General features: G+C 35.5%; 4 protein-coding genes across 10 annotated transcripts; 2 read left to right on the top strand and 2 right to left on the bottom strand.

Annotated features, from left to right (window-relative positions):
- Window positions 1-231: 231 nt before the first annotated feature.
- Window positions 232-6,305, bottom strand: LOC147555013 (uncharacterized). Its single transcript, XM_086660347.1, has 4 exons — window positions 5,839-6,305; window positions 1,231-1,345; window positions 1,012-1,130; window positions 232-705 (listed from the first exon to the last, which is right to left on the bottom strand). Exons 2-4 carry the CDS (start codon window positions 1,322-1,324, stop codon window positions 469-471), a joined length of 450 nt encoding a protein of 149 aa, XP_086516473.1. The 5' UTR covers window positions 1,325-1,345; window positions 5,839-6,305; the 3' UTR covers window positions 232-468.
- Window positions 6,306-6,589: 284 nt separating this feature from the next.
- On the top strand, window positions 6,590-11,435 carry LOC147555012 (uncharacterized). The gene is made up of 9 exons (XM_086660324.1): window positions 6,590-6,663; window positions 6,934-7,031; window positions 7,715-7,785; window positions 8,251-8,332; window positions 9,463-9,578; window positions 9,681-9,926; window positions 10,160-10,423; window positions 10,577-10,654; window positions 11,201-11,435. The coding sequence occupies exons 2-9, from the start codon at window positions 6,968-6,970 to the stop codon at window positions 11,258-11,260; spliced, it is 981 nt and encodes a 326-aa protein (XP_086516450.1). The 5' UTR covers window positions 6,590-6,663; window positions 6,934-6,967; the 3' UTR covers window positions 11,261-11,435.
- A 616-nt stretch (window positions 11,436-12,051) lies between these two features.
- LOC147555011 (uncharacterized) lies at window positions 12,052-17,082 on the top strand. Of its 6 annotated transcripts, none has more exons than XR_015234417.1 (11): window positions 12,129-12,461; window positions 12,805-12,860; window positions 13,053-13,178; window positions 13,942-14,012; window positions 14,505-14,586; window positions 14,831-14,946; window positions 15,034-15,219; window positions 15,508-16,317; window positions 16,517-16,594; window positions 16,765-16,949; window positions 17,016-17,082. XR_015234417.1 is itself a non-coding variant. In XM_086660322.1 (10 exons), the coding sequence occupies exons 3-10, from the start codon at window positions 13,130-13,132 to the stop codon at window positions 16,876-16,878; spliced, it is 1,506 nt and encodes a 501-aa protein (XP_086516448.1). In that variant the 5' UTR covers window positions 12,199-12,461; window positions 12,805-12,860; window positions 13,053-13,129; the 3' UTR covers window positions 16,879-17,033. The 6 variants fall into 6 exon arrangements, 3 of the variants coding, with proteins under 3 accessions (XP_086516447.1, XP_086516448.1, XP_086516449.1); XR_015234418.1 differs by lacking the exon at window positions 12,129-12,461 and adding an exon at window positions 12,568-12,682; XR_015234416.1 differs by lacking the exon at window positions 12,805-12,860 and having other exon boundaries at window positions 12,073-12,461.
- Window positions 17,083-17,688: 606 nt separating this feature from the next.
- On the bottom strand, window positions 17,689-22,783 carry LOC147555010 (sodium/hydrogen exchanger 1-like). Of its 2 annotated transcripts, XM_086660320.1 has the most exons (15): window positions 22,294-22,764; window positions 22,004-22,191; window positions 21,729-21,847; window positions 21,514-21,611; window positions 20,978-21,037; window positions 20,816-20,862; window positions 20,530-20,724; window positions 20,340-20,386; window positions 20,113-20,179; window positions 19,887-19,987; window positions 19,647-19,748; window positions 19,381-19,519; window positions 19,054-19,116; window positions 18,342-18,425; window positions 17,689-18,234 (listed from the first exon to the last, which is right to left on the bottom strand). In XM_086660320.1, the coding sequence occupies exons 2-15, from the start codon at window positions 22,157-22,159 to the stop codon at window positions 17,926-17,928; spliced, it is 1,587 nt and encodes a 528-aa protein (XP_086516446.1). In that variant the 5' UTR covers window positions 22,160-22,191; window positions 22,294-22,764; the 3' UTR covers window positions 17,689-17,925. The 2 variants fall into 2 exon arrangements, with proteins under 2 accessions (XP_086516446.1, XP_086516445.1); XM_086660319.1 differs by having other exon boundaries at window positions 22,004-22,783.
- Between the last annotated feature and the right edge of the window lie 1,922 nt (window positions 22,784-24,705).

Here is a 24,705-nt window from a genome sequence, read left to right as displayed (position 1 = left end):
TGGACTATCCGGACTTACAAGTTTGGACTGACGAATGCTTTTGACTACCCGGTTGGATGTCAGCCACACAAGTGCTCAACCACTCTGCCATTGAGGTCAGCCACACAAGTGCTGGGCTACTCCAGCCGAGGGTTGTTGACTTTTGTGAATCACTCCTACCAATGGTTGTTGGCTTTCCCGTTGTTTTATGTCACTGTCAAATCTGTAACTATAAAAACTGAAAATTTCAACTGTTTTAACAGGAGTTTTCTCCTCTTATGAACTAACTACTTGTAGCATAATTATTTTCAAGTACAAACTAACAAATGTAGATCAATTTGAAAAGGGATCTTAGAAAAATCAAGTAGGGGAAAACAAATCAAGCAAGAAAACTGCAGTATATTCATCCAGCAAACAACAGCTCTAAGAATCATCTAGTAAGATTGAAGCTCAGTCTCGTCCCGAAAGACTTTGAATTGTGTCAAATGTTTAAGCAGCTGTCTCTAGTACTTCAGCAGCCGCCTTGTTGGCGTAGACAGGGTGAAGCACATGACCTTCTTTGGGTTCGACGTGTACCCACTTGCGACCACTTAGTTTATGACGCTCAAACTTTACGTTACCTTCTTTTAGAGCAAACAAGGTGTGATCTTTCCCGATTCCAACGTAGTTACCTGGATGGAAACGGGTGCCTCGTTGACGTACTATGATGTTTCCAGGAATCACTCTCTGCACAAGGCAACACATATATCATCAATGGGGCGGGTTAACATAAACATCGGTCGACAAACTAAGCAATACGAGCAAATCGAAGGAAATTGTATTTTGTGGCACTTGTGAAAGGAACTCTTTTATATTGGTAAACTACTTACTTATAGCATTATAGGCTATTTGACGTGCCTATGGGGTATTGGGGTGTTCATTCTTCACGCCCATAAAAAAGCTCACTTACAAATGACTGTTGAGATATGTTTTATCAAGTTCAAACATTTCTAGCCATAAAGTAAGATTATATCCATAGGATGATCAACCTACCTCCCCACCAAATTTCTTGACCCCCAAATTTTTTGGGTTTGAGTCTCTGCCGTTCTTTGTGGATCCTGCTGTCTTTTTTGTAGCCCAACGCCTGGCCAGCAAACTTGTTGCCGTTCCTTCTACAACACCAAAATTCAAGCAAGCAGTAACATTAGCCTAGAAGCACCGCAACATACAACAATTCACAGTTATTATTGAGTATATGTTCTATGGTTATACCAGAAAGACCAATGTAGACGGGAACAATTGTAACGAGGTCCTTCAGATTCACTCGTCTGCATAAAGTTGTTGCAAAATTATTCATAATATTCATCTCTGAGTGGGACCAATATACCTGAAAGACAATTTAAAACATCAAAGTGTTAGTACCGTTAAATATACTTTCTCAATGCGACATTCTTCTGATATTGAGTGATGTTCGCAAATAGATAATAAAACCCTTAAATTCACAATCAGTACCGCAACATCGTTCTTAGTTTAACTTCCACCCATAACCATCTACTTGTATCATATACATGAACATAGCTCAGACATAAAACTCACAATTGGAATGTAACATTGTTCCATAAATCTAATTGTGGGTTTATTGAACAGAACCTATTAGATATCATCTCGTATATTGGATACTTTTCGTCAGGATCTTAGACACACCCCGTGTTCGTCAACGGGTCAAATTTTATTCATGTATCTACAAGATTGTACAATCTCATTTTGCAAGTACAGTTGTCTATGGTTTTAACAAATTTTCTTACAATCTATAATTGTTTCAAAATTTCTAATAAGAATTATTTCAATTATCCTCGAATAATTAACTAGTAAAATATCACTTCAAACCACTTTTTATAGAAACAATGCTTGTTCAATTATAAAATTAAACATGATCTTCATAATAAAGAACTCATCTCATGAACTATGACCCTTTATGCAACAAATCAAAAACCCACAAGGAACATAACTTAAATATGAAGACAAGAAACTCAACTGGAATGAAATTCAAATCAAAGAAAATCTAGGTCATATAAAAGATGGGGAGTATAAAACCCTAGGTTACTGATAAGATGCGAAGCTAAATGGGTGTTAGGGTAATGTAAACCCAAGGTTAAAACAGTAGAAGAGGAAAAGCTAGAGAGAGAGAATAACCTTGTAACCTGTAAAGTGGGGAACTAGGGCTGGAACTCGTCTCTCCGTGATACGTCGAAGGAGATTAAGTGAAAAGAGAAAAAAATTGAGGGGTTTCTGAAAATGAACAAGACGACGAATGCACCATACTGAATAGCTCGAATATTTTACCTAAATCATCTTTTTGGCCCCGAGTTTTTTGAGATAGACCATTTGACCCTCGAAATTAGAAGAGTGAAGAAAATATTGTGCGGTCAAATAACGAAATAACGGAAGAGATAAATTTTTTTGGCTCCTAGCGGAATTACAATTTGCTCTGGTGCCCGATAGCACCCAGTACAGACGAGGACACTGGGTGTTATCGGGTACACGCGCGAATTATAATTCTGCTGGGTGCTCAAAAAATTTAAACTCTTTTGTTATTTCGTTATTTTACCGCACAATATTTTCTTCGCTCTTCCAATTTTGAGGGTCAAATGGTCCATCTGAAAAAACTCGGGGCCAAAGAGATGATTTAGTAAAAATATTCAAGTTATTCCGTAATGGTGCATCCGTCACCCTGTTCATTTTAGAAGCCCCTCTATTTTTTTTCTCTTTTCACTTCATCTTCTTAGGCCTATCTCGGAGAGACGAGTTCTAGCCCTAGTTCCCCACTTTACAGGTTATTCTCTCTCTCTCTCTAGCTTTTCCTCTTCTACTGTTTTAACCTAAGGTTTACTTTACCATAAAACCCTAACACCCATTTAGCTACGCATAGGGTTTTATACTTCCAATCTCTTATATTACCTAGATTTTCTTTGATTTAAATTTAATTTCAGTTGAGTTTCTTGTCTTCATATCTAAGTTATATTCCTTATAGGTTTTTGATTTGTTGCATAAAGGGTCATAGTTCATGAGATGAGTTCTTTATTATGAAGATCATGTTTGATTTTATAATTCAACAAGCATTGTTCCTATACAAAGTGGTTTGAATTGATATTTTTCCAGTTAATTATTCGAGGATAATCGAAATGATTCTTGTTAGGAAATTTTAAACAATTATAGATTGAAAGAAATTTTGGTTATAATCATAGACCACTGTACTTGCAAAATGAGATTGTACAAACTTGTAGATACATGAATATAATTTTACCCGTCCACGAACACGGGGTGTCGACGATCCTGACGAAAAGTATCCAATACACGAGATGATATCTAATAGGTTTTTTTCAATAAACCCACAAAAGATTTACGGAACAATGTTGCATTCCAATAGTGAGTTTTATGTCTTGGAGAAAAATAATGCTTGGACCTATACATTATATATTCTTAGTTACTAAATCACCCTATCCAATGTGGGACTATTCTCAAACCTTCCTTCTTGAAAACCGAGTTTCTCATCTTCTCCATTTCCAAATTAAGAGTGAGGAAAATGACAAGAGAAACATAATCAAGCCTACCACAATAACATTCAATATGACAACCAAAAATTTCAGGCAGAACAGAATGATAGGTTGAGTACAAGATCCCATTGAAACAGAAATTAAGCCCCATCAAGCAGCTCAATATAAGCTTCTAAAAACTACCATAAGCATATAATAAAAATCCAAAAGATCAAAAAATTAACCAGAATTCACCTCAGATCAGCTAGTAGAAGAAGGAACTTACAGCGATACGGGGTGGATAAGAAGATCACAATTCCAGAAGAATAATAAGAGAGAATGAAATCGTGTTTGATTCGACTCTTTGATTGTCTTCCGATTTACGGAGGATTACTAAAATCCCCACCTTTTTTTGATAATTATATTTTCCACCACCTTCGGTTTGATTCAACTTTAAATTTTTCAAATTACTTTGTTGCCCATTTACATATTACACCATGTTTTACATATTCATTTACAAATTACACCATGTTTAAAAAAAAAAAAATCCCAGATTTTGACACGTGTCAAAATCTATGGACATAATCAAACCAAAAAATGGACCGTTGAGTTACCACCCTCATTTACCGAGTATGAAATGAATTGGACTCTGAAATTTCAAAAGTACAAAATTTAAGAGAGATGAGAAAGATAGAGGACCTGGTTTCCACTAACCAGAAGTATAAAAATTTTAGAGTCCAATTTACCAATTTCAGAGAACCAGAAGTATAAAAATTTTAGAGTCCAATTTACAAATTTCAGAGAACCAGAAGCATAAAATTCCGTTCGAGACCCCATATTCCTAATTTCAAATTTGAAGAACCATAATTCATTAGAAATTAGGAATGCTTCTTTTACATTTCCAATTTTAACATAAGCAGCCCATGATACCAAATCTTTTACAGGACTTTCATCGAACAGTTTCCGCACATCTCTCATATCCCCACAAACACCATATATAGTAACCGAAGTATTTAACAACTCTCTGCATAACTGTTTTCCTAGAGAGAGAAAAGAGATCGAGTTCTAGTTTTCCGGCGAAGCGCGTCGCTTCGCCGGAGTTTCCTCTTCTTTGTCTTCTTCTTTTTTTTTTCTCTGTATCCTCTTCTATGTCGATTTCTACTATCACCAACAATGGAAGGAAATGGTTACTTTTCTTGGGTGTTGATTACACTTTGTTTGTGATCTCCCTTAGTATCACGAAAAATCCTAGATTCCATTCCCTTTACCTTTCATTTCTAGATCTCCAAATCACTTTTGATCAAGAAACCCTAGATTTATCAGAAAACCCTAGATTCAATTCCATGAAATGATGAAACCCTAAGTTTGTTTAGTCAAATTTTATGTTTTTAATGGGGTAAAAGAACTGATCCGACTTGATCCGAAAACCCTAGATATAGATTTGGCAATAATTGGTGATGCTCTTCGTCAAGCTTTCATGCCTAAACATGATTATGAAACCGATCTAGTGGTGTGTTAAGTAGTGGTGGTGGTGGCGGGCTCTATGATTCAGTGGGGGTGTGGTGGCGGTTGTGTGAAGTAATGAAGCAAATGGATGTGTTTAATGGGGAAGGTGGTGGTGTACTTTGTGATGACGACGATTTTTTCTATGGTGATGGCGGTTTGCCAGTGATGACAACGGTTTTCCGGCGACTATGGCGGTTTTCCGGCGACTATGGCGGTTTTCTAGCGACATTGGTGGACCTCCGGCGAAAGCGATGGAGATGTTTTTTTAGTATTTTCTTTTTGTATTATGTGATATTTTGTTGACCTTTAGGGTCTTTTCATCCTTGATCTATAGGATCTTTTCATCTTTCGACCATTAGTGTCTTTTATTGAGTCGGTGTCTAGTCCAATTTCGCTCTTATTCGTGAGGCACTTTGTATTTAAAGGTATGAATGAAAAAAAGTTTCATCCATGTAAACAATGTGATTTTATCACGTATGAATGAAAAAAAGTTTCGGTTGGTTTTCAAAAAAAAAATTAACCGAAGTAAATTTATAACATGAACATCTAAATGATAATCTGTTCTATAAAACATGATTATGAATTTGTTTTCCCTTCTTTTACAGGCAATCTAACAGAACAAGCTTGATGTTAGTGTAATTATCAGGTTCAAAGTTCTTTTCCAGCATCAATTTGTATAAAATAATAATAGTATATTGAGGATAATAATTTCTATTCAAATATGCTTTAATTATTCTATTCCAAGTAAACCCATCTGGGCATTCAATTTGATTTAAGATGCAGAATGAGGAATTGAGATTCATAGTGAGATTCTAGCATCAATGGAGAGAGAGAGAGTTACCAAGTGAAGATGTCAACACCAATGGAGAAGAGAGAGAGTTGGTGCACAGTTCGAATGCAGGGGCGTTTAGTTCGAAAGAAACCCTAGTTCGATTTGATTCTTCTTCGATTTCAGCTGAAATTTGGGGATTTCAGAATGGAGTGTGCGATTTGGGCTTCTGTTCGATAGTTGTAGGGAGGGAGAATGATTTATGTTATAAACGCCTCTCCATGCTCTTGAGGGCGCCCCAATTTTTTGGTGTCACTTAGCAAATAGACATTTCAGTCCGGAGTCAGGGCTACTATGATTTCTTATTATTGGTGGGAAAAAAATCTGGAAGACCGCTACCTGGTCTGGTCGACCGAGACAAAAAAGAGCCTGTGGGCACCCGATGGTCATAACAGTCAGTGTCCGACCGACTCGAAAGAATGGCTGACGGTCACGATCAAAATTTTGTGTCGAATGACCGCCCCCTAACCGACTGGTACGAGTGACCGAATAACTCATCTTCGTTTTTAAAAGTTATAGACCGTCAACAGATGATGGTTATAGACCATCTTCGTTTTTAAAGGATTGCCCTTTGGTGGGACTCAGTGCTGAGAAAGGGGCGGGCCTATGGCAAAATTTTGGAGGCGCCTAGGCTTATCTGATGGGCCCGGACAGGTCCCTTCCGCTTTCAGGCTTCTGACATGTACAGCGTTACGCCCAGACCCGGTTGGGCTTCCCGCGCATTTCTATTTGAAAAATATTTCGATCCCTCTCTCTCTATATATATATATACATCTGATCGACTTTCTCACTCTAGGCGACTCGAAAAACCCTAGAAACCATCACGATTACAACCAGGTACGTTATGAAATCAAGATTTCCATCATCATTCTATCTATTACCTGTTTATCATCCTTAATGATTTCGCGTATGTTTCATGATTTTGGTCTGTTTGTGTGTTTGAATCAAGATTATTGATTACTACTTCAAGTTCGTTTTGACATTTTAAAATCTAGGTCATTAAAAGTTGATTCGATTATTACTTACTACCCACTTTTTAAGTTAGTATGAGATTTGGTGATTTGGCTTATACTGATTTTTTTTTTTTTTGCATTTTTGTGTTTGAAGATATTTGCTTGGATTTTCCTTTTGAGGAAGAGTAATGGGTTCAGAGCTTTTGGAGTATAAACTTCTGGAATATAAACAACACGAACTCGTATTTACGTGTAAGTTCGTTGAATTTGGAACCGAATGCCTTTTTATTTTACCTAGTTTGATGGAATTTGCAAGTTATGGGCAGCCATAGTAATATTTCATGGTTTCTCCGAATGAACATATCCGTAATGTTTATAGAATTTCCTATCGTTTTCACTAGAATAGTAATTTGTTTACGGAAAATGGTAGAAGAGGCTACAAACATTCCTCGAGAGTGAAAAAGTCTATCAAAAGAGAGAACGAGAGTCGAATCGAAAATGGAGACTGTTGATTTTGTGTAGGTCTGGAGTTGGTTTTGACTTGTAGCCTCTTTTAGCATCACTCTTCGTTAAGATATGCTAAATAAGATAGAATTTACGACCTAAGTCACATTTCTTTGAGTATCTGTTTGTCAATTAACCATAGTGACATTACAATAGCCTTATTCGGGTAGAAAACTTCCCCAATTGATTCTATTTGGGGTTTCGGTTAAGAAAACAGGTTGGTCTAGTTGAGGTTACCGGTTATATTGATAATCAAAGAATTAATGGATTTATCTTACCCCCTCTCAGTACTATTGTAGTCCTCAAGATTCTTTTTCTTCTTAACAATTTTAAATCATATACTTTTTGTTGCATTTTATCTCTAAATTTTTATTTATCTCCTAAATTGTAGAATCAATGAACTGAAATTGAGCCATTATTACTTTTTCCAGTTGAGTTGAAGAAACAAAGTACCTGCTCGCTTCAGTTTCAGAACAAATCAGATGAATGTGTGGCTTTCAAGGTGCGAATATTTTTCTTGGGGTCATATATAGTTGTACTTCCTAATTTTTGGCATTAGCTATTGCAAATGGCACAAGATTTCTTAAGCTTATGTCATGGTTCGAATCTTGTTTCCTATATTACTTATATCCCTTTTTGTTATGTATAACTTCTCCCTTTGCATTATTCTGAATTTCATATTTGTTTTATCTCCCTTACGATCGATACAACTTTAGTAGCAGAACAGTACAACTTTTTCCATATATCTTTTTTTTTTGAATATTGACAACATGGTCATTACAAAGGCATTGATACATCGATACGATGTGATGAGCACGATAACTGCCCAATTATTACTGGCCTAAAGCCCAACAAAAATTGAATGGCCTATAGCCGACGAATGAAATGGCCTAAAGCCTAAAGAAACTAATTTTATTTCTCTTAGAGGTTAATATCTAAACGTTTTCCGTACTTGTTGCAATACCAGGTCAACACCAACAATCCGAAGAATTATTGTGTACGTCCAAACATAGGCGTTGCTCAGCCGATGTCTACATGCGAATTGATGGGTATATATATCTCGTTGCTTTATGTCCAAAAGCAAATACTTGAATGAAGCAAAGTAGCAAACACACTAATGCTATATCAAGCCATCTTTGAGTTAGCAATTCATACATGTTCTGGTTGTGTCTGTAAATTTTTTTCCACTGATATATCTGAACATTGTATAGGGCCAAAACTCCACATTGGAGGTATATTTTGAATTTATGAAATCGTAAAGACGTAAACACAATGTATAGTATTCTAGTTATTGAGTAAGCCCGTCCCCTATCCTAATTGGGATTCCAGATAGGACTTAAGATAAGGTTTACATATCGAGCCTACAAGATCATTATACGGGCAAAATAAAACTAAGTTGAAACATATGAGGCCTCTTTTATTTTGTATAACTCAGAACCTCTAAAATACAATGGCTGAAATGTAACCTGACATGGTTCATATCTTATGGAGTCTTGCTTCAATGGTAGTGCACCCACTCCAAGACCCGAAGGTCACAGTATCGACACTTTGGTGGGGGGTGGAAACCCATCATTTATTGATTCGTGTTATTTATGTGTATAAGTGAATGTGAATTAGGCTAAGAATGTCCTTTAGGGTTTATGAGTGTCTTCGGGACAGTTCATGAAAGTTATGAGCATATTGTAAGAATAGCCTCACATGGAAAAGGGATAATCTCTTGACTAAGAGTATAATGTTGGTTTTGATTTGGATGACCACAAAATTAACACATATTTCATACTAATGATGATGTATCAAAGCCATTTGATGTGTGATGTTTTGTGCTGGAATACATATAAGCCATTTCACGCTAGTCAGATGCATAACTTCATATGGTGTAAATGTTTATAATTTGTGAATTTGTTGACTCAAATTTTCTATGACTCAATTATTATCGTCATGTCTGGATATGTTCACAACATGCCAACTTTCTCCATGTCATTACGAAGCGATCTGAGTAATGCGTGCTGGTTTGCTTCTGGGTTTTGTTATTGCTTGCATTTCTTTATTCTTCCAAAGTCCGAGCTTCCTTTTACAATTCTTGCTTTCTCACAATCTCTTATTTGGAATTTAAAATTTTATTATTTCAATTGTATCAACTGATGTATGCTTTTTTATTTGGTCTGTTTGCACTCTGCAGTTACTATGCAAGCGCCGAAGACGCCTCTACTTGATATGGATTGCAAAGATCTATTTCTGATTCAGAGCACAATTGTTCCACCCGAGACTACCAACAAGGACGTCGACCGTAGCATGGTAAGTCTTGCAATGCTATAATTCTATGAAAGAAAAAAAAAATTGTTTGTTAGGATTTCACCTTGTAAGTTTAAATATTTTCACCTTATATTGATTTGACAGTTTGCCAAAGTCAATGGAAGATATATTGAACAGAAGAAGTTGGGGGTGGTCCTTATAACACCATCTCATTCTCTAGCAATGGTACCCTTCGACGAAAATCCCGAGCCAGAGGCAGTTTGTGAAGCTCTTCCAACTCCGAAGGATTTTAAGGGAAATCCAGAGCCACAGGCAGTTTATGAAGCTCATCCAGCTGTGAAGGATCAAGGAGCTAGAGTGGAGGACCTGTTACAAAAGTTGCAGTCCCAGGTAATAAGATCTCTCGAGGGTTTTGATATCCGAGTAGTGTCTTTGCCTTCTTTGTCCATTAGCTTATGGCTAGTCTTTCTTTGTGATTTTCCTACTATTCTGTTGGAATTTGAATACTATTTTCAGTTTCATTCCTCAAAAAGAATGGGTATATGCGAATTGGAGTACTGGTTAGTTAAGTTCCAGCCAAATTGGCAGATTCATCATCTTATGATAGTTCTTATTGTTTGCAGGTAATAAAAGACATGGAAGAGTTGAAACTAGCCAAAGAAATGCAGGAATTGAAACTAGCCAAACTAGCTAAAGATGTGGAAGATTTAAAACTCGCAAACGAAGTACTGAAGTTAAAATTCGCCCAAGATGTGGAAGAACCTCCATCGTCTAAGGATGTTGTTCAAGAATTGATGTTACCTAAGGATGAGGAGAAGTTGCATTTGTCTAAGGAGCTTGACAAGTTGAAAGCAAATGTAAACGAATTAGAGTTAAAACTAATTGAGGTTTGTTTCTGCTTTTTACTCGCATTTTACTTATTTCCTAACTCATAGTCAGGGTACTCTACTTCAACTAGTTTGTCTGGGTTGCAGCATATAAGCTTTGAACTTCAACAGACTTATTCGATCGGATACTAATTTGGTCTTTAAATTATTTAGGCTGACAATACCATCGAAAAGCTAAGACACGAGAAGACTGCAATTGTTGAAGAGAACAAAAAGTTAAAGGAAGAACTTGTAAGTTAGCTTGTTTAAATTCACCCGGTTTACTCTCGTTGATAGTTTGTTAATCTGCAAGATACAGAATCTGACTATGATAAGCTTCAAATATGACATTAAACCCCGAACACTTTGTTTCTAAAGGATCATTATACTATAATTGAATGACATGTATAGTCAGCCTTAAGTTATATAACATGGATTGGACATGATGGTGGAATAAGAAAAAAGAACTCTGAAAAACCTCTCAACCGGCCTGAAGGCCATGAAAACTAACTCTAAAGACTATCAGAAACCATCTTTACTTTATTTAATACATATAAATTACATGAAACAAATGTAAGGACTAAAGTATGACTACTGACTCTAGACTCGAAAATTTCCTCGGAACTTCATGTGTTTATAAATTTTTGGTATTCATGTTTTAGTTATGTGATTCTTGACCTAATCCCATCTATAAATTCTAATATTTAATGATGTGAATTTTAGATTGTTTTATTTTAACTCATTTTCATCATGTTTTGATGTTTTTGTCTTTGCCTTTTTTTTACTATCTTTTTGTAGGCCAAGTTTAAGACGGAACAATGTAATGGTGTGGAAGAAGTTCCAGAAAATACAGAGTAATTAACCGAGGAAATAATTTTATGAAGTGAAATCTTTGTTTTAGAATATTTAGAAGAAATAGCATTCCTAATTCATTTCATATTTTGAAATCGTTAAGATTTTTTTCTTTGTATGAGATTTCCTATTCCAAATATGCTATAATAATCGAAAAAAAGAAAAGAAATGAATTCACTAAGATAGGATCCAACATTTATGAGTCCAGTAGGATTGATTTGACTCGGTCGATTATGATAACCAAAAGCCCAAAGAAATATACTATGTGCATAGATCTTGTCAGATATCCGCTTATACAAATTTGCTTAAACATTTGTGTCCATTAGAATCTTAAATCACTTCAAATCTCATTGTTTTTTAACTAAATATCTTAAGATTATATTCAAACAACAAAATCTGTTGGATCTTATAATTAAAAGATGTACAAATCAAAAATTGCATACACTTGTAATTTTTTTCAGAACTTGATTCTAATATAGCCCTATGATTGTGGGATATCCTAATTTAATTTTCAAAACTATATTTTCTTTCGTTCTTTGTTGAAACAGAATTATATTTTATGTTTAAAAATCCGTTGTCAAAATTTTATTTTATTCTTTATCGGGTTTTTTTGTTGAAAATTTATCCGGTTAATCATAACACATGGAAGCCCATAGTGCCACTATCTCTCTTTTTTGAATTTTAAATAGAATTCTATCACTCTCATCAAAAAAAAAAAAAAAATAGAATTCTCACTAGGAGCATGAGAGGCAAAATAGGCTGAGATGACAAGGACTCCATCTAACACGTGCAAATTCGTCAAAGCGAAAAGAAAAATAATGCTTGGAAAAGAAATTCTTCTCACATTCTTTTTCTTTTCTCTTGTATTTGAAGCGATGAGCCCGAACGGAGACGTTCCAACGTACACGCATTGTCCACAACCACCACCCGACCGGGTACAAGTTATGTACCCACTCCCACTGTACTAACCGGTCCCTCTCTTTCTCTCTCTAAAATCTCCTGCTACCTTCCAGTCCACCACCATAACTTTCTTTCTCTTTCTACTGTTTCTATTCCCAGTTATCAAGTCCGTGACCGTCTCCTTCATAATTCTCTCTCTCTCTCTCTCTCTCTCTCTCTAACTCGTAGTAGCAGATCACTCCTGAATTTATTAACCTATTAACATTTTTGATTGCGAGATTATCGATCTAGAGTTCTCCGTCAAAAAGTAAGTTGCTCTTTTCTTTTCATTTACTTTGATGATCTTTTTGTTTTACTTTTATCATTACTATTTCCGACTTTTCGATCTTCATTTTGGTTATCTTTTCGTATGTTTTGGTTTAATTGAGTGTGTAATTGACTGATCCGACTAGAAATTAAAGTTTCATCATCTCGGTGTTTCAAAATGAGTTTATATCAGTTGATCGTTGAGATATTCAGATCAATCAAGTAGTTTTAGTACTATGTAGTTCTGATTTTGTTTATGATTCGTCAGTTTATTCGCTGATTTGGATTGGATTTGGTTTCGTTAATAGAATTTGATTTGTTTCTCTTGATTGATCTGACTACAGATTAAAGTTTGATCGTGTGTGTCGGTGTTTTAAAATGAGTTTATGTTAGTTGATCGGTGAGATATTCAGATCAATCGAGTAGTTTTAGTACTCTTTATATAGTTCTGGTTTTGTTAATGATTCGTTAGTTAACTCACTGATTTGGATTGGATTAGGTTTTGTTAATAGAATAATTTGATTGTTTCTCTTGTATAATCTTCATTTTGTAGAGGTTTATTTAGTTAATCTGTAATTGTTTGCATTTGTAGGTGATGAGATCTGGTTTCTTCAATTTTTTTGATTAATAGGGACTTGATTTTAGCTTTCACTTGATTGAGGAAGAAATATGGGGCCAGAGCTTTTGGAGATTCGACCTAATGAACTCAACTTTTTATGTAAGTGGATCAAAAGCAACTCCTGAATTCTCTATATACACGTGATTAATGTTTTTCTTACTTTTTGTTGTGTCAATTTGATTATGTTATCTTTCATTTCCGTACTTGTGAACCTATCTCTTATATTCAACACAGGGAGTTAAATCTGATGAAATTGAAAACTTGATTCGCTGTTCTTGTGGTTTTATGACCTGTTTTTTTGAAGATATATAAATGATTTTCAGGTTAAAAAATTTCAATCTGTATTACAACATTTGGGCGGTTAGCACTCCATCATGATCATCTATTTGATTGTAGCTGGTTGTAAATAAATCTAGACCGACTCTCACTTAGACTTCCTACATGATCATCTATTTGAGATTATCGAACGCTCTTGAGATTGAAATACATATCTCGAGAAAATGACGATAGATGAATGGTGAGATTTTTGAAGGCTGTCAAGTAAGAGGTCTAAGTGGGAGTTCGTGTATCATCATAGGCCGGTTAGTTGTAGCTTCATTTTTGTTTTATAAAGGTTGTCTTATTCAGATTTAGGTTTAGGTTTTACTTTCTATGAATCCTTTTCATGTTTGTGTCAACTGTGGTATGTTTCTTCTTCTGCTATTTTGTGTGTTCTCATATGATTTTTCTTAGTTCCTTCGAGTTTATTTTAGATGGTTGCGCATTCGCAAATGCATGAGAATATCATGTTTTTTTTACTGTCTCTGAACTGTAGAATCTGATTGATTTACATATCGGTAATGGATTATTTTTCTTTTGGTAGTTGAATTGAAGAAGCAAAGTGTGTGTCTGCTTCAGCTTCTAAACAAGACAGATCAATTTGTGGCTTTCAAGGTGCGAATCATATTCATTTTGATGTCATGTGATATTGTTTTATTTTGAAAGCAAAATACACATTTATTTACCATCAGGCATTTCTAGTTTTCTATAAAAGTAGACTTCTTGAAAGTCGTACAGGTTCTTTCGAGTAAATGCATGCTCGTACTGATCCACACCTCATCCCAAGTCTCAATTACTTGGGTTTATTATTTTGATGGGCAAGGGAATGGGTGGTTTCTTAATTAAAATTGTGTACGATATGCCTTAGTTTCGTTGTTTTTCTCATGAATAACTCTTTTTCCTCGTTGCCTCCTTAGTCATTAAATTTATGAAATAAAATATCTATAGCTTATCACGAGAAGTGGGTAAAATGCAAGCAAAGATATTTGAGTTGCATCGCTATCTTGCATGAAGTATGCACATGTAAGATTAGAGAAAGTATGACTTTGTTTGTTGATAACAAATGGGTTTTCCAATGTTTAAGATTTGAAGTGTTTTCATTTTCAGGTTAAAACTACTTCCCCGAAGAAATATTGCGTCCGGCCAAATGTAGGCATTGTTCAGCCAAGGTCTACTTGTGATTTCACAGGTATTTTAGTGATAAATCACTTGTATTCCTTTATGTATCAACTATCAAGAATAAAATACAAATCCAACTTTGATATGCCACTTCATCCATGTTTTGGCTTTGTATATTCATGATTTATTTGACACTATACCTGTATACTGGCCAACAGCTTTCTTTTTTTTGCCACTTCTATGTTATTCCTTGCTTGTTTTGGCTTTGTGATCTTCTTGTTATGTTATGATGTTTTAATTTGTTGTTAATGTAGTTACTATGCAAGCTCAACGGGTAGCTCCACCGGATATGCAATGCAAAGATAAATTCTTAATTCAGAGCACAATTGTTCCATTTGGAACTACTGATGTGGATATCACACCTACCATGGTAAGATTGCGTACTTGTATATGTTAGTTGTATTTTGTACATGAAAATGAGGGTTGTCCTTATTGTGGTTTCAATATGGTTTGACAGTTTGCCAAAGACAACGGTACATATATCGAAGAAAGGAAATTGAGAGTAGTTCTCTTGAGTCCACCCAATTCTCCAGTCCTGCTGCCGAATAACGGAACTCAGAAGCAGGAACCAACATATGAAGCTCCAGTTCTAAAGGAGCAAGTAGTATTAAGTAGAGCAGAAGACAATCTGCCTCCTCAAACGGTAAAAGCATTTCAATCTGTTGCTTCACCTAGGCGACAAGTAACTTTTTGTTCTCTTATATATATTGTCAAGGTCAATGTTTTAAGAGTTGTGACACTTATCTTGCTACTTATCAATTGACGACTGCTTTTGAAGGCGATGTTTTTTTTAATCATCTATCTATATAGTTGTAGGAGTTTTATCTTATTGTCCTAATGTTTTGTATTAGCTGAGGTCCGAGAATGGTCATTTGATATATGGGGCAGCTAGAAGTCCCCCTTAAAATGTATTTTTTTTTCTTTTTGGAAGGTTGTTCGTGATATGGAGGAACTGAAACCAGCCAAGAACTTGCCGGGAGAGTTGACACCATCCAAAGAAGTTGAGGACTTGAGAGAAGAACTGAAACTAACTAAGGATGTGGTGGAAGAACCAAAAATACCCACAGATGTGGAGGGAGAACCGAAAATATCCACAGATGGGGAGGAACTGAAAGTCACCAAGAATCTTATTGAAGAATTGAAGCAAGGCAAGGATGTTCAGGAGGATTTGAAAATAGCCAAGGATGTGCAGGAGGATCTGAAAATAGCCAAGGACGACCAGGAAGATTTGAAAATAGCACAGGATGTACAGGAGGATTTGAAATTAGCCAAGGATGTGGGGTATTTGAAAACAGCCGAGGATGTGCAGGATTTGAAACTAGCCAAGGATGTGGGAAATTTTAAAACAGCCAAGGATGTGCAGGACTTCAAACTTGCAGAAGATGTGGAGTACTTGAAATTTGCCAAGGAAAGTGAGGATTCCAAACCAACCGAGGATGCGCGGGACTTGAAACTTGCCAAAGATGTCGAGGACTTGAAATTTACGAAGAAAAGTGAGGCCGTCAAACCAACCAAGGATATCCAGGAGCTGAATCTTGCAAAGGATGTCGAGAAGTTGAAATTTGCCAAGCGAACCGAGAATGTGCAGGAAACTAAACTAGCAGCGGTTCTGCAGGAACCCGAGCTAACAAAGGATGTGGATGAGTTGAAATTAGCTAAGGATTTGGCGAACTTGCAGTTAGCTAAGGATATCGAGAAATTGAAAACAAACTTGAAGGAATTGGAGTCACAGCTAAGCGATGTAAGTTATATGCTTCCTACCTCCTTCCTTTTCCTACCTTATTACCGATCGACCAAAACCATTAGGGTTTCACTGCTGCATCTAATGCCAAATGGGGGAAAAAAAATCTCGGCAAATGCGACAAAAGCTTTACTTATAATAGAACACATCATCTAATAGAAAGTACCAGTAATAATTGTTTTCCAATTTCTTTTTGCAGGCTCAAAATTCGATCAAAACATTAAGGGAAGAGAGGGGCACTTTCATTGAAGATAAGCAAGCATTAAGTCAAGAACTAGTGAGTCAAATACTTCCCATTCAATTCTGTAATAGATAAAAAAAAAAAAAAAAAAAAGATTTTGTTCTGAAATTTCCGATTCTGATTATTTCTATGGTTTGAAGATCATAGTGCTCTCACACCGTCACACAACCTAATTTTAACGTGGGGTTTGCCCTATCTCTTTACAGGCGATGTTGAGAACGAAGACTGATGTCCGAAAAGTTCAAGTAGGTTTCCCTGCTCTTTTCGTTTGCATGGTGGCTATGATAAGTTTGGTTCTTGGATATAAACTACACTATTAAGAACAAAAGGTTAGAAGCTTAACTACTAAAGTTAACTAGCATGACTATAACTAGTTTAGTTTTTGATACTTGTTAAAAATTAATAGAACAAATTTCTAGTTACTCATATATAAGATCTGGGTTTTTTAATAAGAGAGGATAACTTTTTTTGTTTATGATTTTAACGAACTTTTATACAATAATAGAACATGATATTATAGCCAATATTTAGCTGTGAGCTTGTGAATCTGTTACCATGGGAAAGTGAATTTTCTTTCTTGTAACACTAAGTCATAGGAGTTATCGATATTGTCTTTGCTTTTGACACCCAGTTCAAAGCCTTAAGTACGGGTTTTTATTTCTAGCGAACACTCCACGAGGCCACCGAAAAGGGACTCGTCACAAGTGGTGTGGGGACTATAACCCTTTTTTGTTTATTTTTGTTCTTTCTATTCATTCTTTGCCTCTTGGCCTTTCTGATAATTTAACCTTTTTTTTTTTACCAAAAAAGAGAAGAAATATATCTCAATTGTGATGCCACCACCTTCCGGGGCCAAGTTGGTTGATGGTCGAGGATCTGTTCTCTTGCCCATATACCAGCCATGGACCCACATCCTCGAACTTGGTCACAGTTCAGGTATCAGATCCGCTTTTATTCATTCTAGCCTTCAAGTTGGTGGAAACCTTCTAATCGGGTTTTAATCCGCCTAGTTATTTACCCCTAATTTCTAACTCTTGAATTTTAATGTAGTAAGTTTGAGTTTTGAGATTTAGGGTTTATCTGACAAAAAAAACATATGGTTCATTCAAAAGTTAAAGAAACCCATAAAATTCGAAACATTACCATCCTAGAAATACTAGGGTTCTTTTTTCACTCAGGCAGAAAATTTTACAAAGATATACAAGCATTTCCAATAGGAAACAATGTTTAACTTATTCAAAGACTAAAAAAATCATCAAAACTTTTGAGAAGAAAGTCCATGAAAACCCTATGAGGAAGCTAATAAACAACAAACATTTTGATAATCTTAGTTAAATCCATGTTTACGTATAAGTTTCTTGAATTAGTTACCCTGCACGAGGACTTAGTTGTTCTTGTGGTAATTCAGGCGTGAACCCTCGCCCTCCAAAAGTTGGTCGCAGAAATGAATCATCAAACTTTCGCCAATACCGATGAACATCTAACCTAGAAATTAGCTCTTTCAGACTTCTCGGCCGAGTGGTTTCATGTTGGTGGGTTTCGGATCCTTGACCATTTCCTAGGAGTGGGATTCTGAATGACTTTGAAGTACTCCATTGATCTGATGAGAAGCTCCTTGTTAGTTGTGAATGAGGAATTAAGAGTCTTAGTAATGGCTTAGTCAACATCCCGAATACCTGAGAGTAATAGATAATATAATCATTAAACTGAATCACTGTAACGAAGCTTTAGTTTTGGAGATATGGAGAAGAATTTAGCGAGACAAGGTACAAGATGAACTTACCACTGTACTGAAAAGAACAACAGTTATAGTGCTGGTGATCATCATGGCATTCCCTGGAAGTTGAGTATAACCTGCTGTCGTAAACTGTAGGACCGACGAGGGACCAATAAGCGAAAAATAGTGATAATTTAGGGAAGTAAGATTTCATTTCGTAGGCCAAAGCAACCGAAAAATGGAGCTTGTTGCCTAGGGTTTCTATGGTGAATCTTGCCCCCTGAGCGCATGTGACCTAGGGTCAAAGGCATCCTTGATGTCTATGTCACTGGACTTTCCAATCCAAGGAATTAGATTTCGAAATATTTTGGTTGAAATGACCAAAATAGTTCTATTTCCACGCCCGCCTACCAAGATTTCCATCAAAACCAAAATTGAACTACTACTCTTAACAATGTCTTGTCAAAGAAATAAATTTCGAAATGTTTTGGTCAAAATGACCAATGTACATGTCTACCGAATTTCCAGCGAAATTGAAATGTCATTCTTTGTTCCAAATTCAGTTCAAATTAACAAATTACGGATCGTGGAATTCGAAGTCGAAAGCTCTTGTGTTGCCTATGGCCAAATGAGGATGCCAAACGAATTTTCCCTAATAATTGGCCAGAGGTACTATACTTGGTGAATGAGCAAGACATCGGTTAAAGAGATCTTATAACCTAGATTAATGGCGTTTCTTAAAACTTCAACTGTATACATTAGTCAAAAAGAATATTACCTTCTTATAAGCAAGTGCAACAGAGACGGCACCTCTGATAAGACCAGCCCACCATATGATAATCTGTAGGAATTGATAATAATTATTACGTAAGTTGGTTCAAACCTAACAAGGAATTTGGTATTACGGAAGAGTTTTCACGGGAGATGCTAGAGTGCCCAGTTTTTAGCCCATTAAAATGCCCAGCTGATGTGGAATCACTAAAAGACAAGGTTTTTTCAAAATTTGACTACGGTGGGGACCGCTTTTATTTCCAAATGAGGAAATTTGGACATTTTAATGGGCAAAATTGATGGGCACTCTATCATTTCCCGAGTTTTCACTTACTTGCTGCCGAAAGGTAATTTTATCCCCCGGGGTTTTCTTAATCAAGTTGGCTACAAAGGATAGAGGGAAAACGAAAGCTGCCCGTCCAACCAAAACCAGACCTAGTAATATTGAGCTCACTCCGATTGATTTTCCTGGACTGCATAAAGGAAATCAACTTTTGCTAGGTCAAATATGAAAGAAAGTTAAGGCAATTATTTCTCAAGCAATGGGAAATAATTTTCGGTTTGTGTATTGGAGATTATCACGAGATAAGTAAGAAATACCTAGAACTGACAACTTTCCACTTCTCAATGTCCAAGGCATCCATTCCGACGTACAAGAAGATAAATATCTCGGAAATGAAAGACAATGTTGCAAAAGTATGTCTACAAACAAGTAGTACGGATCAGAAAGACAAATAAGAATGTAAATGTAAGATGAATGGAGTACGAAATGAAGGAAGAAAACTATATGAACAAATAACTCAAATAGTGACAAACGAACTCTATGGTTATTTAACATACTTGGTAGTGATTTGTGATTGCTTCGTAACGTTATGCCAGGTATAGTGAGACATGACGATCCCACAAAAGAACACCGTGAGAATAGCACTTAGCTGAAATAACTGCGACAAATATTTAAAGTAAACCAGCGTTAGATTACAACAAAGAAGTTTTCACATTCGATAAATCTCCAAGGAAGTATTGAAACAAAGAAAGGAACAAATGTCTTCCAAAACATGAAACTTACCTCAGACATCATATAGGAAAGGTAAGCCATAAGCATCATAAGTGCAACCTCTCGATCAGTCGAGTGTCTGCAATTTATAAGAACTTCATCTTTAGCATTTTCCGAAAGAGAAGCAAAAATTAGTACTAGAAACTCCAAGAAATTTGTTGTTTACGTGTTCTAAGATTGAACTAATCAAAGGGTAAAGAAAATGTTTGCTGATAAAGTAAGAATTATGAGTCTCTAACCTGCCGAAGTACAATTTTCTGATAATATATGCGCTTAGGAGACCTGCCTGCAATAGAAATAACTAATTTCAGCGTTGTTCATGAGTTCGCACGAGAAAATTAGCAAACGAGAAAGGAAAACCCGACGAGTAACAAAATTTCAGCAGAAGTTCGAGTGTTCATACATATAATGAGTGGGAGAGAGACTTACAAACACTCCAAGCAACGTGCTAACTGTGAACAAATATAAGAAGTTGACAAGAAGCTGCAAGGCCGTGCTAGAGTTTATGCGAGTGAGATCAAAGCTTTGGATTGCATTGAAGAGCACCACTGATGTGGCGTCATTGACAACACCTTCCCCGAAAACCAAACTGTAAAGTAGAGGAGTTTGATCCTGGTTAAGCACCTGTATAAAAGAAGAAGTCAAAGATTTAGTTGCTGCAGTTTGTATGTCCATTGCTGAAACCGGAGTTAAAGTTATCATAGATATTTCATACTTGCAAGGTGCAAACCGAATCTGTAGCCGAAAATATAGTTCCAATTGCTGCAAGAAATAAAAGGCGAAACAACTAATGTTATGAGAATAAGATAAAAACAGCCAACAACAAGAACAAATTATATAGTGGTAATGCAAGAAAGTAATGATGTAGAAAAATTACCAAGATAATCGGCGATCTCCAAAGAACCAATATTCATTCTTCTAAGTATTTGTGTAGCACCTGAATTAAAAGCCACACGTGATAAGTTTTAAAAGCCACACGTGTTCCATATCACCCAAAAAAAACATACGTGTTTGGGTAAAAAAATGCCACACGCGAAGAGGCGTGTGAGAATAGTCTCAAATGGGGAAAAGCTGATCTCTTAACCAATAATATATCGTCTAAGTCTTCTCCACTCACCGCAATGGGTTTTGAGTTAGATGATGAGCACAAACTTAGCACACCCGTATCTGGTCTCGTGGTCCATAACATGTCTATGAATTAAATCTCTTCAAGTACTAAATCAGGTAATGTGTGTCTCTATGTGTGAGTGGGTGGGGCGGTCGGCCGACCACCCTCAATAAAAAAAAAGAATTTTGGTAGCTTGTTTGCGCATCTAGTAGTCACATTTATTCACGAAAATTGGGCATTAATTTTTGTCCGAACAATTTTTCTTAGAATCACAAACTGGATAGAGTAAACGTATTCACAATTACCTAACGAAACAATTGCGAAGGATACCAATGTACCAACAACACCAAACAGCATAATGGTAGTGAAATTCTGAAAGAATTGCTTTCTTTTAACCTGGAATCTAATATTTGAGAAAACAAAAACAAACAAGGAAAACAGTCACACTCACAAAAAATGTAGTAGTAGTAAAATGAAAGTGAAGATTAATTAGATCATTAATTTAATTAGTAGTAATTACCCAGCATTAAAGATAATTGGTGGTAGAAGGTAAATGAAGAAAAGATCTTCACTAAACACTAATAAACGTGAACTTGTTCCTCCTGTAGTTAATAGAATCACACATCCAGTACAAAGGCCCTGAAATTCAATCGAAACACATAGGATTTTCAAATCACATAGGAATTCCAAATCACAAACTGAAATTCCAAAATCACAAACTGAAATTCCAAAATCACAAAGTGAAATTCCAAATGAGAAACTGAAATTTGAAGAGAGAGAAAGATGAAAACTGACAATAGCAATAGCAGTAATGGATTCGTTCATCCATCGATTCTCCTCAAGAAGATGACCAATAACAATACAAGCACAAAGAAGCGTAACAAATAAGTTCAACGAAACAACACTAGCATATTTCTCTGACAATAACAACAGATTCATCAACATTTCCATTCTCAACTGATGATCCAAATTCAAAATCTCAACTAGTAATTGAATTAAAAAAGATCGGATTAAGATTCGAATTTCCTTTCAGTACAAAATTCCTGATCAACAGTTCAAATTCTAACAGTTCGAAACGTATATACATCAAAATTGAGAACTGAACAGTCAACGAAACTAGAAACAGATCTCGATTTTGAAGAAACGGAGTTGAAAATGAGAATTTAACTGAATCGAACAACTTCTACTTCAAATTTCAAATTGCAAATCAGAGAGGATGATCGAGTTTAAGTAAAGAGCTTAATTAGGAAGGATTTGAAGATCGAAACAGTAAAGTTGTTATTCTGGATTCTAGAGAGAGAGAGAGAGAGAGAGAGAAATCTTAAAACAGTTGATCTTCTTGAAGTAATCAAAAGCTTTTTGGATCAAGAACACGTAATAGTGCAAATTCTATTCTAGAGAGAGAAAGTAGAGAGAGAAGAAGAAGAAGGTGATGGAGTTAATGGAAGCAAGTCATTAATCATGTTGTTTTGTTCTCTTTTCCTTTATTGAAAGAGCCAAGTCAATCAAATCAAGCAAATGATTTTGTTTAATATTTCTTTAGTTATTTGCTTCTCAAAAGAAAAAAAATTGTTTAATTATTTTATATACGGTCCGTTGGTTTATATAGTTAAGAAAATCGAGGAAGATGGAAGATCTACAAATGTCAAATAGACCATTGGAAAAAAAGATTAGAAATAGGAGTAATATTAGTACTTAAAAAAATTGTTGTTTCTCAGCCTTCTTACGTTGAACATTTGGTAATCTAAATGGTCAACAACGTTGACATAAACTCTAAAATTCTGGAGGTTCCAGATTCGTTGATGTTAGGTCGTTGTTTGATACTTTGATTAGGTTTTTAACCTGTTTTTGAAATAATTTAAATTTGACGGTTATCGTGTTTAACACTTCTCATTGATGTACCGATGCTTTTTTTTTTTTTGAGATCAAAATTCATTAGTACATTGATAAAACAAAGAAATTGACAATTGTTCATGGAAGTATATCGAAAATCTATCACACCTGCAAAATGTGTTAAACATAATATAACAATATCCGTACATTTCATTCTCTTCATTCTCATCGTCATAGTTGCGAGTAGATGGAGAGGCCGAGCAATATCAAAGGCTCTAACAAAGTGAAAGAAATGGAAACTAAAGATCAACCCACCTAATTATCAAACCAGATCGAAACTGAACTACTGTGTTAACTGCAGTATGCCTTTTTCAGACATTTACTTATCAGTCCAATCGACAAATTAGACGTGATATTGGCTTGAATCAAAATCCTACTAAATGGATTCCCGCCAATTTAATGAAGAAAATGTCTATTGGTGTGACATTTTCCTTCATTTGTATGGTTGTAGATTCAAATTGGACACGGAGATCCTATTTTTGCCCTTCAATGTGGGGTTAGAGATAGCCAAGAACTATGCAGTTGGCTTCTTCCATGAGTCATCAAAATGTGGGGTTAGAGATAGCCAAGAACTCTCACAGTTTCATGGTCCCTTTGAAAGTAACATATTGAGTTGCCATATTGTATACAATATATCATGTCACCTAAATTTTGGGGTTGATGGTAATTGACAAAATAAACACAAAATTAATATTAGCCCTTGTGGCCTAGTCCAAACTAATCACACTCATACTCATTATAATAATAACAAATTTTTATTTTGAAGTCCATTTACTTGATGATAAGAGACTGGTCATTCTAGTAAAAAGGTAAAATTCTGATATCTTTTTAAATTGGACGGTTTTCCAGAGATCTATAATGAGATACGTGAAGAATATCAGGCGGATCGAGAATACTAGATCCGACGATCAAGAAAAGTCTGGATATACTTGAAGATGTTCGAAGATATTCGAAGAATATACGAAGATACAGAAGATTTAGTTTCATATATTCAAGATATCTCTTATATTATATTTAGATAAATATTGTATTCTTTCCTAAGTTTAGTTAGGAAACTTAGGAAACTAGATAACCCGAATCACTCTATAAATATGAGTTGGGTTACAAAGTTTAAATCATCGAGTTATCGAGTTATGTAACCGATCAACCCCACATACAATTGTATGTAGTGATTATTAATAATGAAGTAATTTCTCCGTGGATGTAGATCTTGAGTATCCGACCGAACCACGTTAAATATCGTGTCATTATTTTATGTTTATCTATCCGATGATTTATTAATCATGACTTTATCATATCTCCGATTATCACATAATCGTGAATTTAACATGGTATCTGAGAAGGTTGTTCATTCTTGACTTAAGCTTCCGCAATTTTCTAACGATTTTTTAGTCGTTGTGATTAAATAATCGATAAATCACTTCATCGATATTTTTTTTAGATTTCCAAGTTAATCTTGTGACATTTTCATTCTACAATCGTGAGTACTGTACAACCGAGATTACAAGTCTGATTCAAGACGACGATTCTCCTTTCTTTTCCGTTACAGAATCTCAAAGAAACTTACTTCAACACGAGCTTCTATCTACAGTATTTTGCTCCCC

The sequence above is a fragment of the Eschscholzia californica genome, unplaced genomic scaffold, assembly GCF_041429995.1.
Source record: "Eschscholzia californica isolate CP2 unplaced genomic scaffold, dmEscCali1.0.p SCAF_2, whole genome shotgun sequence".
In the NCBI taxonomy this organism is placed as follows: Eukaryota; Viridiplantae; Streptophyta; class Magnoliopsida; order Ranunculales; family Papaveraceae; genus Eschscholzia; species Eschscholzia californica.
Note: the sequence above shows the minus strand (reverse complement) of the source record. Positions and strands in the feature narration are given on the sequence as shown.

Excerpts from the sequence above, each read along its gene's own strand:
- LOC147555013 (XM_086660347.1), bottom strand. The coding sequence starts at position 1,324 with ATGAATATTATGAATAATTTTGCAACAACTTTATGCAGACGAGTGAAT. Across the intron at positions 1,131-1,230 it reads CGTCTACATTGGTCTTTCTG|AAGGAACGGCAACAAGTTTG; the intron begins GTATAACCATAG and ends TTGGTGTTGTAG. Across the intron at positions 706-1,011 it reads TCAAGAAATTTGGTGGGGAG|AGAGTGATTCCTGGAAACAT; the intron begins GTAGGTTGATCA and ends TGCCTTGTGCAG.
- LOC147555012 (XM_086660324.1), top strand. The coding sequence starts at position 6,968 with ATGGGTTCAGAGCTTTTGGAGTATAAACTTCTGGAATATAAACAACAC. Across the intron at positions 7,786-8,250 it reads ATGAATGTGTGGCTTTCAAG|GTCAACACCAACAATCCGAA; the intron begins GTGCGAATATTT and ends TTGCAATACCAG. Across the intron at positions 9,579-9,680 it reads AGGACGTCGACCGTAGCATG|TTTGCCAAAGTCAATGGAAG; the intron begins GTAAGTCTTGCA and ends TTGATTTGACAG.
- LOC147555011 (XM_086660321.1), top strand. The coding sequence starts at position 13,130 with ATGGGGCCAGAGCTTTTGGAGATTCGACCTAATGAACTCAACTTTTTA. Across the intron at positions 13,179-13,941 it reads TAATGAACTCAACTTTTTAT|TTGAATTGAAGAAGCAAAGT; the intron begins GTAAGTGGATCA and ends TTCTTTTGGTAG. Across the intron at positions 14,587-14,830 it reads GTCTACTTGTGATTTCACAG|TTACTATGCAAGCTCAACGG; the intron begins GTATTTTAGTGA and ends TTGTTAATGTAG.
- LOC147555010 (XM_086660319.1), bottom strand. The coding sequence starts at position 22,159 with ATGGAAATGTTGATGAATCTGTTGTTATTGTCAGAGAAATATGCTAGT. Across the intron at positions 19,988-20,112 it reads TTTCCTATATGATGTCTGAG|TTATTTCAGCTAAGTGCTAT; the intron begins GTAAGTTTCATG and ends TATTTGTCGCAG. Across the intron at positions 19,520-19,646 it reads TGGAAAGTTGTCAGTTCTAG|TCCAGGAAAATCAATCGGAG; the intron begins GTATTTCTTACT and ends TCCTTTATGCAG.